General features: G+C 34.1%; 1 protein-coding gene across 12 annotated transcripts in view; it reads right to left on the reverse strand.

Annotated features, from left to right (window-relative positions):
* The window catches only part of PARD3 (par-3 family cell polarity regulator), a 674,271-nt gene that overhangs the window by 233,874 nt on the left and 427,372 nt on the right, over positions 1-13,025 (reverse strand). For 6 of the 12 annotated variants that reach the window (XM_049776405.1, XM_049776403.1, XM_049776402.1 and 3 more), the window contains 3 exons: positions 7,650-7,801; positions 6,596-6,640; positions 1,083-1,310 (listed from right to left, as the gene is read on the reverse strand). In XM_049776405.1, the coding sequence (XP_049632362.1) occupies positions 1,083-1,310; positions 6,596-6,640; positions 7,650-7,801 (425 nt within the window). The remainder of the gene's footprint in view (positions 1-1,082; positions 1,311-6,595; positions 6,641-7,649; positions 7,802-13,025) is intronic. The other 6 variants (XM_049776411.1, XM_049776408.1, XM_049776406.1 and 3 more) reach the window with 2 other exon arrangements.

Raw genomic sequence — 13,025 nt, forward strand, 5'->3', positions numbered from 1 at the left:
TGCAGTCATATTAAAAGTTAAAAATATAAATACAAATTAGTAGTTCTAAATAATGAAAGCTAATCAACATTTTTTTTTACCCATTAAAGCTCATAATCCCTAAGTAAGTAACCAAGAGTTTTCTTTTACTTACTTAATTGGAGTGTTATTTATATACTATACTGTTTAAATATAACTCTCTGAAGCTGACATTAAGACATGTTTATAAACATTAAAATTTTCTTTTGAATATGCTACTATGGAAAAGAGGTTACTCATTCATATTAACATTGAACTTTAAATAATATGACTTTACATATTTTACAATTTAGAAATAAACATATCTTGATAGCTCACTTCAAAGAAAGAGCAATTCATAAAACAAAACAAGAGGCCAGAGAGTTAATATAGTTGGTAAGGAACTTGCCTTGATGCAGTATTACCTGGATCTGATCCCTGGTACCACATATAGTCTCCAAAAATATTCCGGGAGTGATCCCTAAGCACAGAGTCCTGAGCAAAGCTGGGTGTGGCCCCCAAAACAAAATAAATAAAACACCCTAAAAATGTTCTCAAAATCAGATTATCTTAAGTAATCAGTGGCAAAATTAGATTACAAGGGTCACTAAAGAGCAATGGTTTATACACATATTGGTTTTATCCTAAAAATTAAGTACTGTAACATTATAATTGTGGATCATTACTAACAATGCTTATTGATTTGAAACTGAATAAGCAGTAATGTATTATTTATCAAAAATCTTACTTTCAAACCATAAGTGGTTATTATTATTTCAAAATTAACTGGTAAGAATAACACCATTTTAAGATTGACTATATCTTTAATATTTGGCCTTGAGATCACACTGTCTAGTTTGCACTCACTATACTATACTGTCTCCTGATTTAACAACTTTGGAAAAACTCCACTGTCAAACTGTTAGACAATAAGAGTAAAAAAGTAAATGACATTGCATGATTATTAGGCTGCACAGACATCTGTGAACTGGCAATGGCCAGAGCTCATTCCCTGAGTACAATCTGAGAACTTCCCCTTCATAGGGTTCTTTGTCAGTACACGCTGTCAGACATTAGAAACTTACATGTCTCCATGCCCTCATCATCATCATCTACTACTGGTTTGTCATAAGACTTGTCAATGGCAGCTCGGAAACTCTCGTTGCATCCTCTTCCTCGAATAATCCGTGGCCGTGGGCGATGGAAAGGAATATCCCCATTTAAAGTCACCTCAGCCACTGCTGTCTGCAAACTCTCTAAGGAACTGGACTTCTTCAGACCTAGTGAAGGTCCCACATCTCTACTGGGGGAACCTTGAAATTTTATAAAACAAAACAATAGAGTTAGTGAGGAGATATCACATACCATGCTATTAATAAATAGTGAAAAACATTAGGGATCTAATAAAATTATTTGTTAATGATGTATAAAAATAGAAAAGTAAAGTAATGTTACTAATTTCAGTTTTTCTCAAATTCCCATATAATTTGTCTAGTCTCACTTTGGCATTGGTTGCGATCTACATATGTAGAGAAATAAAATTGACCATTAAAATCATATGTATTATACCAATGATAAATAAAACATACATTTTTTTCATTCGGAAAAACTAATGCATCAGTTTTCACTTTTATTTCAAAAGATAAAATGTGTCAATATAACTTGCTGAAAGTCATTTAAATACTATACAATAACCAGAATAAACCAGAAGCTCATTTGAAGAGTAGAAATGAGAAAACTAAACAAAAGTAATAAAAAAAATTGATTCTTTCTTTAATCTGTTTTGGTAAATTATTACCAAACTTAAAATTATTTTCCAAACTTTAGTGCCTCAATGGTGATAGTGTAAAGGCATTTTGTTACCCCATAACTGTAACATTACTACAACCATGTTATCTATACCATAGGGAAAAATTTTTTTTTTGATTTTTGGGTCACACCCATCAGCACTCAGGGGTTACTTCTGGCTCTGTGCTCAGAAATTGCTCCTGGCAGGCACCAAGGAACTATATGGGATGCCGGGATTCGAGCCACCGTTCATCCTGGGTCAGCCGCTTGCAAGGCAAACGCCCTACCGCTGGGCTATCTCTCCAGCCCCCCAAAATTTATTTTTTAAAACTACTTAATGGTCCCATGAGTAGGGTGCTTGCTTCACATGCAGCCAACTTGGATTCAATCCCCAGCACCCTATATGGTTCACCAAGGCCTGTCAGGAGTGATTATTGAGCACTGCTGGATATGGTCCCAAACCAACAAGAAATACAACTACAAATTTAAAAATGATTCACAATAGAATGTATTATGAAACAAATAAAGTTCATAAATGTATTCATTATTGAGCATATTTAGCAACATGAAGTGAAAAGAGCACAAGAAAATATGTATCATTATGACATTAGTAAAGCTTTGAACCAAGTAGAAACCAAATTGTGGGAAACTTTTATATTCTGTGGAATAAACAATACAGAGAAACACACTATATAATGGCTCTCTGTGGTGAGAAATAGAGGAAAATATAGAGACAGATATGGAAACATATCCAGACCTGGGAATCATACCACCTTCCTAATAAATTAAATACAATCAGTAGGAAGATGAATAATTATCTAAAAAATTCAGTGGAACATCAAGAATATGGATATTAAAAATTTGGTTCTATTTCTTAAGATCTAGGGCAGGTAAGTCTGAGATAATTCCAACAGTACCCTTGGCTTTATACGGCAATCAGAATGGATTTCTTTAACCAAGTAAGACAGCCTCATCTATCACTGCTTGGCCTGACTCTCAGAGGTAGGCAAATTTAGAATATACCAGCTTAGCAACACCACCTGGGCAACCCATGTTATGGAACTAGTCATTCTCTTACACAGTTTTCAAGACAGGCAAGAAAAATGGAAGTCTATAGGAGATAGATAGTTTATCTCTACATGGGGTCATCAGCCCATATGCTGGCCAATAATTTAGGAGCAGACTTGTTATCACATAGAAGAAAGATAGTTTTGACATTGGCTTTCCAGACTCAATATAATACAGAATAAAAATTAAATTATGAGTCAAAAAGGATTCACTTACATATGTCTTTCACCTAATTTTCACATGAGATACTATTTTTAAGTCAGAACAAATATGGTAAAAATGTAACATAGTCTGAATAGTAGACAGATGATTCTAATGAAGATAAACTATTTTACTTCGGAGAGAAAGACAATTTGCTAAATTTCTTGACGCAGGCTTGTAGATATTTGATTATTTTATGAAAAAAGTTCACATAAAATATTTTTAAAATAATCAATTGTCTACTTTCTCTTGATAACACTGTAATTTGGGGGGGGGGGAGGATACAGGTGACGCTCAGGGGTTACTCCTGGCTATGTGCTCAGAAATTGTTCCTGGCTTGGGGACCATATAGGATGCTGGGGATCAAACCAAGGTTCATCCTGTATCATGCCTGGCAAATGCCCTACTGCTGTGCTATCGCTCCGGCTGCAGCACTGTAATTTTTGATATTATTCTTTAAACATTCATAAAAGCCATATCACTGGATAAAAATGGAATTTTTTATGGAACAACATAAAAAGTATGATATTAAGAAATCAAAGATAATAAAAAAATGAGAAAGGATCATTACTGGACAAGAACATTAACCACTATACTTCTTACAATATTTTCAAATATTCTACCATTAATTGTCATAATTTAGGACTTTTTATTTGGGTCTTATAAACACATTAAGACAGGGGCCAGAGCAATAGTAACAGGTAGGCTTGTATACAACTGAACCAGGTTCAATTTCCTGCATACCATATGGTCCCCTGAGCCTCAGTTAGAAGTAATCCCTGGGCACACACCTGAGCAGAGTAAATTCTGAGCACCATTGGCTGTGACCAACAAAAAATGAAAACAAAACAAAAAAATCATAAAATAAATACTTTTCACTTCTGTGGGCTTGATGAGAATATATATATATATATATGCACTTGTCTTGCATATGGGTGACTTGAGATCAATCCCTGACACCACATATAGTCCTCATAGCCAACAAAGAATGAATGCTGAGCCTGCCTGGAGCGATTTCTAAGTGCAGAGCTAGGAGTAACTCCTGAACACTGCCGGGTGTCCACCCCCTCCCGCCCAAAAAAGGACTGGCCTTTATTCACACAGGAGTTTTAATTTTAAAACTTATGTAAATTTCTTAAATTATGCTATATCACATATTCAATTATGTGTCTATGTCACATTTAATTATCAAATGGTTAGAATTCTGGAGTGATAGCACAGCAGGCTGGGCATTTGTCTTATACATGACTGACCCAGGTTTGATCTCTAGTACCCCATCTGATTCCTGAGCACCTCTGGGAATTCCCTGCCCCTAAAGTGTAGAAACCAACTTTTAATCCTATATTTGTCTCTTTTCTTTCAAAAAATAAATCTATCTTCTAAATATGATACAAAATTGGCAAATCTAGAAGTAAAAGGACTAAACTGTTTTTCCTACTCCAGTCTATGAATACTGCTCTTACTGAAAAGAAGTAGAGGATATCTGCAAGGAGCAAAGAAAATAGAACTTAGTTTTTATTTATTTATTTATTTATTTTTGTTTTTTTTGGCCACACCCAGTGACACTTATTGGTTACTCCTGGCTATGCACTCAGAAATTTTCACTCCTGCTTGGGGGACCATCTGGGACGCTGGGGGATCGATCGAATTGCAGTCCATGCTAAGTCAGAAGCCTTGAAAACAAATGTCCTACTGCTGTGCTACCACTCCGGCCCCAGAATTCAGCTTTTTATTATGAAAGACCTTTGGCTAGACTGATGATGATCTACAAAGTAATACCAACAGAAGTCTGTCAAAATTATTGGACTATCTGAAAAACTAATAATCTTGACAATTCAGGTAACTGGAAGAAATAAAAATAACTAAGCATCTATTCCTTGCCCAATATTAAAAGGTAGATCGTGGACTTAGTTTACATATTTTATTTCTATAGATTTAAAAACAATAGACCAAAGAATACTTTGGCATATATATACTATTTTTCTTCTCCCAAGATCACCAATTTAAATTGGAATGCACAGCTTTCACATAGAGGTTACAACAAAACACAACTTTAATATTCACCATTAAAATAAGTGAAAAATGCATAGCTAAAATCGGTAATAAAATCTGCCTTCATACAGGAAAAATTATTCAATGCCTTCAGTATTAATTTGAATATTATTATTCTCTTAAAAATCATGATAAATTGTTCTTTTACTTTCAATGGTAGAAGTGGTTAATTAAATTCTCTTATATTACCTAATTGACATAGGAAAGTCATGCTTCATAATATGTACAAAACAATTTGGTTTTCATGAACAATAAGATTACTTTTCGAAAAGGACTAAATAACCATAACTCCAAAATCTTATTACTAATTTACATATATAAACTATCAAATAAATTTTTATTTGGCCTTGTTTTAGAATTTCAATGAATTGTGTTTGATAAGATAAATAACTACTTCATAGACTGCAACTATCGTTAATTGCCTTGCATTTCAGTTAATTTTATGATTTATTACATGTACTTTTCACAATCTATCTTTTACTCTACAAGATGTGAAATCTCTGACCATATTCACAATAATTTCTACATATGTATTAAACATATATATTTCTCAAGCAGGCTAAAGATAATGACTAGTGCAAGTTAAAAAGGTGAATTAAGGTGAATTAAAATTAATTAGTGCTAAGTGGTATAGCTCCATCATACTTGAGCCAGGATAATTTAGAATACAACTTCAAACATATAGTAATAAATCATAAATGTTCATTATACAAATCACATTACTTTAATTAAATATACTTTCCATCTAAAATAGCAGAAAAAGTAAAATCTACTCTAACATAAGGCCTAGCTCAATATAATTGTTCCTAAAGAATCATATGAGCAGTCCTTTAAAAAAGGAGCCCTAGGGGAGGGAAAAAAAAAAAAAAAAAAAAAGGAGCCCTAAATGTTATGGAGTAGAGGTAGAAAGATGGAAAACCCATTCAAAGACTACACAAAGTTAAAATAAGAAACTGTATTTATTATGCAATCTAATACAATGCCAGGTAACTATGAGTTAATTCTTGCGTCTGAAATAGGATTTCCGAGTAAATAATGATAGCAATACTGAACATTGTCATTTGGCAAAAAATATTTATATTTGTGCTAGTACCCTTTAGATCAACCTTTGAGGCTAATATCAAGAAGTTAACTAGATATCAAACAGATAAATTAAGAAGTTAAGAGCCTACCACTAGAGATTATATTTTCCAAAATGATTTTTGTGTGTGTGAAGAAAACATTCTAACATCAATGTAATTGAGAGAATCTAGGTTGCTCTCACATTCTTGAAGCAATAAATTATATTTCCATTTAACAAATACTATACTGATAAATTTCTTCTAACAAAATTTTTTTTCTTCATATACAACTTGATTTTCTACAATAAAAACATCTGTGCAAGACTAGAATATTTATGTTTACATGTGGTATGATTGGCAGCTCTATAATTATGATAAGCTCCTTGGTTCACAGTTACTATGGCAACAGTCTAACTGTCCATTCTTACCTGCTTTCTGGTCATCCACTGTATTGAGTTTAGTCTCGTCAGCTACTGTTAAAAGGTAAATGTATAATGGTTAGCCCAGTTAGTCCCACAGCCCAACATGCATCAATGTTTCCCAGATTTTTTCAGTTAGGTGGCAATTCTTAGATAATATTTCATGCAAATAATATGAAACATCAAGCAAACATCCGAATCAATAAAAGGGGGAAAAGCAGTGTCTCCATGCAATTTGCCAGTCACTTCATTTCACAGACATGTGTGTTATTTATATGTTAGCATATCATAATTAGCCAAGACAATGCACCGCCAAATTTTTCTTTTACTCATGTGATAAATTAATGCTTTTAGTCTTGAGTATATACAGCCACCAGAAAACAGCAGAAGTTATAGTTGATTAACAAAGGTTTTTTTAAATCATTCAGTTTGTAGCTATAATTATTTTATATTTTTGTTGGTTTTGGTGGATTTGGAATTAAAAAGAGACACTACCTGATTGGTGTGTGAGCAATTATGGTTATTTTCATCCTCTCATTTGCTTTGAAATACAAATCATTACTTCAATTAAATGCCTTAATTATCAAAATTTAAGCATTTTGATTAAACAAGTTATTAAAATAGCAATGAAAGATATGAAGTAAGCAAACTCTAGACATGGATTGAGATAATGGTTTCTCTCCAAAACTTTTCCTTCTTATTTAAAAATCTCACAATGAACCAAATACTATTTCAATGAAATTGATTTTAAACAGCGAAAGTGTTAAAACATTTCATTTTTTTCAAATAACGAGCATGAATATAGCATGATAAGCACATGTGTTTGTTTCATTTCTCATCAGAAAACATATATATTAACATATTGCACATTATGTAAACATGCCACTTATGAGTAATATAGTTATCTCAAATTCAGAGAAAAACTAATTTTTGCCAAATCGTCACATTTCACATTTGTTTTCTCTATTGCTTAAAGTAAACAGACATGTGTTTGAGACCATCAATTTTAATCTGAAAGCATCTAAACCTTATTTAGATAAAGATTCATGGAGATTGTACTCACTACCTAAATCCATGCTTTTTGATTTTCTCGTTTTAACGAAATCCAATTGACTGGCATCTGAAAATTGCTTTGTGCGTTTTTCTGACATACTCTGACGTCCAAATCCTTCCCGTTGAAAAGCAAGAACTGGATCAACATCTGGACTCAAAGAGCTGGTATGAAGAGAAAGATAAACATAATTACCAAAAATGGGAGACATCTAATTTAGAAATGTTCATACATACATAGCTGTGGGTATGAATATGTGCAACTATAGATTTCTACATGTGTAATATATTTCACATGCTCATGTATACATATACTACAAAAGATTTAAATAAAAATAACAAAGATAAAGTGCATTAAAATTTGACTGTATAATGGGAAAATATACCACTAACTTATACTAAATTAATTTATGCTAACTTTTCATGTGAGTTATTTACTCACTGTTACTTCATTCTATTTGATAGTACACCACTATTTCTAAGTCATTACATAAATGAATCTGATTATTTTTGACACTGGAAGAAAAGATTATTTGAGGAAAACTACTTAAAATGAATCTTGGGAACAACAAAATGAACACTCAAATTATAGTAAAATAGGACATTTTAAAGGGATGTTAAGTATCTTTAGTTATTAAGTTATTAAGTATCTTTAATATCTTTATTTGGTATTCCAAAAAATTAAAATAGCATTTTTATGTCATAGTTTCATGAGTAGTTTTTCTTTAATATTTAAACAAAAAGAAACTAAGTTAATTATTCTTGAACCAATTTAAGAAATTATGCTGGTATCAAAGTTGAACTATTTAGTTCTCCACAACCTCCTAAGAAAATCAGAAATCCATAAATATAGAATAAATATGAAGGATGCACAGATCAGAAAAAAGAATTCAAGGAAATTAGGAAAAGCGTGCCTAAGACTAGATTTGTTTTGGAGAACCCAACACAGTGCAACAATACTGATGATCATACTGGAAAACAATTGGTTGCAGGGTACACTTTAAAGTGCTTTCTTGGGGGCTGGAGAGATAGCATGGCAATAGGACATTTGCCCTGTATGCAGCCAATTTTGAATGAACAGTGGTTCGAATCCTGGCATCCTATATGGTCCTCTATATGTGTCTGCCAGGAGTGATGTCTGATCACAGAGCCAGGAGTAACACCTGAGCACTGTTGGGTGTGACACCCCCCCAAAATAAATAAAGTGCTTTCTGGGGCCAGAACCCTAGCACAGTAGTAGGGCATTTGCCTTGCATCCTGCTGATATGATTGAACTGAGTTCAATCCGCAGCATCCCACATTGCCCCAGAGCCTTCCAGGAGAAAATTTTTGAGTGCAGAGCCAAAAGTAACAATTGAGCGCTGCCAGGTGTGGCCCCAAAACCAAAAACCACACACACACACACACACACAAACATACACACACACACACACACACACACACACACACACACACACAGTGCTTCTCCATTGTGTAACCAAAAATCAACTAAATTAAAAAAAAAAAGAAATTTTTTTCTCAGTAAAATTATTTGGGTATAGCATAGACATAAGCACTTTATAAAACATGATCCATATGGTGAAAAAGAATTGTTTCTCTAGTCTGCCATCCTGAGGAACCAAATAACTCTGATATTAGGAACATACTACCTTACCTGTCAAGTCAAGCAGGTTAAGGTTTGTCCACAGTTAACAAAATTTAATAGAATGAAGGGGCCCACACCACTCTGTTGGCTACACTGTTAAAAAATTCCTTACCCTTCTGATAGAACCAAAATTCTTTTGGCTTCATAAGAATTTTCATTTATTTTGATAAAAGAATTGTGCTCTGTTTAGTATTTTCATCAGAAAGTCTGTTACAATTTGCTGAGCATTATATAATATGGGTTCACAGAGAAAAGCTAGATCAAAAATTGTGAAAGGGAAGATATAAAGAAAGATCATGCAGTTAAGTCATACAATTAAGTGACCTGGAATGTTTTAGTTCTCATGTCTAAATATGCTTGATAGGAAAACAGTATTAACAAACTGTACAGACTATTAAGAGAATATAAAAGGATCTAAGGTTAAAAGGTTTTAGTAAATTACAAAAAACCATACAAAATAAGTTATTACCTAACAAAGACTCCTATATCAAACTATCAAAGCCAAATTATGATCATGGAACTTGAGTCCTTAAAGGCCCCCAAAGGGAAGAAAACCAATCTTTCTAGGCAGTTTCACAAAGTATACAGTAGGATGCTAGGATGAGGCAAGGGAGCTATCATGTGCTCAACATTTGAGGCAGGCCTCACACTTAACAGGCATGACAGTCACCAGTTACCATCTGAAAGTGAGCAGTTCTTTATATTCTGGATCCTGGGCAACCCAGCCACCATGGCTCACCAGAGGCCTGCCCCAAGTACTGCAAATAGAGTTGTACTGCAGAAATAGGGAATTTAGATAAAGATGAGAACAATTTTGGGGGACAATAAGAGACTGTATTATGTCCAAATTCTACTACTGTGTTTGAATTCCACATAAATCTTTTAATCTTTGTCGTGTTACAACAAAAATTTTGATGAGTTCAAAGAATCAAGGTCATGTAGACTTTGAGGTGTTTTTTCACATATAAAATAATACACATTTTGGGCCCGGAGAGATAGCACAGCGGTGTTTGCCTTAGAAGCAGCCAATCCAGGACCAAAGGTGGTTGGTTCGAATCCCGGTGTTCCATATGGTCCCCCGTGCCTGCCAGGAGCTATTTCTGAGCAGACAGCCAGGAGTAACCCCTGAGCACCGCCAGGTGTGGCCCAAAAACCAAAAAAATAAATAAATAAATAAAATAATAATAATAATAATACACATTTGCTTATACATATTGAGACAAATATGTTCCTCATATACTGTGCTAAAATTATGTTATATTATATTATCAAGGACACACATATCTCCATTCAAAAATACTGTGGAATGTGAAATTAAAAATCATATTATAGAACTATGAGTGAATTTTGGAGAAGCAGTCTCAAAGTAATACATATTCAAGAGTATTTTTTCTTTTTTTCTTTTCTTTTTTTTTTAGAATCTGGGATGCATTCACCAGTGCTTGGGGGTTACTTCTGGCTGTTCACTCAGGAACTACTCCTGCTGTGCATATAGGACCATATGAGATCTGAGGGATCAAACCCAGGTTGGCAATGTAAAAGGCAAGAGCCTTATTTGCTCCAGAGTATTTATTATATTGAAAATGAATCTCAGATTTGGAGTGATAGTACAGTGAATAAGGTATTTATCTTGCACTTAGTTGACCCAGGTTCCATTCCTGGCATTTCATATGGTCTCCCTAGCGTCATCAAGAGTAATCCCTGGGCTTTGATGGGTGTGTCCCCCAAATAAACCAGAACACGCCAAATGAAAATGAATATATCAAACTATTTTAGACCAATAAATAGTAAAACAGAATATTGAACAAGTTAGATGGTGAACTGACAGCTGATTCTTTAAAAAACGTAACCATATTCTGGCCCCCAGTGTTATTAAAATTCCAGCTATTAATCCTGTCTTATTGCCCCTTTGTTTTCATAACATTTTCATCAAGGATTAGGGAGATATTGTCAGGCTGGAAAAGCTTATATTTTCTTCTGTGATTCAGAACAGCTGCCATTCTTGTTTGGATAACCCTTTATTCATATTCGCCTAGTTGCCCCACGTTCCCCACAGCAAAATCACACAAGTTCTTACCATTTCATGAATCCTCTTAGGGAAATTAATGCCACAATCTACCTTTACTATTTGTTTATTTATTTTCACTGACAATGCTTTATATGGAGCCAAACAGATCCAGTCACATGGCCACCTTCACATTTTCTCATCATGGTGAGAATCAAAAGCTTTTGTCATTGAGATGAATACAGCAAATACTGAATCTTTACTCTCTCTGTTGTTGCTTCCACTTTCAGAAACAGACATAAATGGCAGCAGTAAATGTTAACAGTATCTGCACATTTCAAATGGGTTTTTACTTTACATTGCAGTTTCCCCACTCTATGTTAAACCAGAAATCTCATTCAAAGATGTATTATCATGCAGGCTTGAGTGTAACTCTATTTTTAAATGCTGTGTTTTCCGCAAGAGAGCTATGTGAAAAAGAAAAGCTAGAGATGGAATTTTAAAGGATGCAAATAACAGGTGAAATTCATTCCAAGACAACTCCCACATAATTAGATAAACACATTCTATCTGAGTGGGTACATGCGAAGAAAATGGCTTACTTTGTTAAGATCATTACTAAAATGTTAATACAATTAAATGTCAGTACCCTTGTCTCCCTTGATCTAACATTTAATATTGACACAAGTCAAACAAAAAGTAGAAATGGCTAATTGGTAAAGAAATGTTGCCATAAATTTAAATGTATAATTTTGCTGATATAATCATAAAAGACCCCAGAGAAAGTGCAAAGAGAAAATCCTGGTAAAGTGCCTCACATGGTCTGTGTTAATTATCAACAGATCAACAAGGTCATCACTATGAGGAACTTTCCTTTGGCTTATTGATGGATATAATTAAGAGACATGTGAATTATAGCATACATACACATCTATGTGCCACAAATTAGCTTGAAATTATCAAATGAGGGCCAAAGTGATAGTATAGCAGGTAGGATGCTTGCCTGGCACACAGCTAATCTATGTTTGATCCGTGGCAACTCATATGGTTCCCCTGAACAATGCCAAGAGTGATTCTTGAGTGTAGAGCCAAACAAATGAAAATGATCAAAAGCTTTCCTTTATTTTGAAAGATGAAGGAGAAAAGACAGCAGTAGACTGCCCCAAAAGTTATATTCTTAAAAATACATAAAATTATTCAAAATGACAGTTTTAAAGAAGGCTAAAAATAAAAATAAACCTTTCTAAAAACTTATATACTGAGAGAAGAGAGGGAGGTAAAGCACTTACTCATCTGCAACTGAGCCATGTTTCACAGGACCTCCACAGGTCACTCATGAGGAGTAAAAATAACCTTACCCTCCTTGTGAAATAATGAAATACATAGATATAGATACACAATCTCAAATGGGGTTTTTGTCGACTATTAATTTAGCCAAGATCAAATCATTGTTATAAACTCTCAGAGTTTACTTAGATTTTTATTTAGCAATAAAACAGTTCTTCATATTAATACTAACCTAAAAGAACTGATTATAAAACATAAGAAAGAAGTTGAGGGGGGCCGGGAAGGTGGCGCTGGAGATAAGGTGTCTGCCTTGTAAGCGCTACCAAGGAACGGACCGCGGTTCGATCCCCCGGTGTCCCATATGGTCCCCCCAAGCCAGGGGCGATTTCTGAGCACATAGCCAGGAGTAACCCCTGAGCGTCAAACGGGTGTGGCCCAAAAACCAAAAAAAA

The sequence above is a fragment of the Suncus etruscus genome, chromosome 7 (genome assembly GCF_024139225.1).
Source record: "Suncus etruscus isolate mSunEtr1 chromosome 7, mSunEtr1.pri.cur, whole genome shotgun sequence".
Lineage (NCBI taxonomy): Eukaryota > Metazoa > Chordata > Mammalia > Eulipotyphla > Soricidae > Suncus > Suncus etruscus.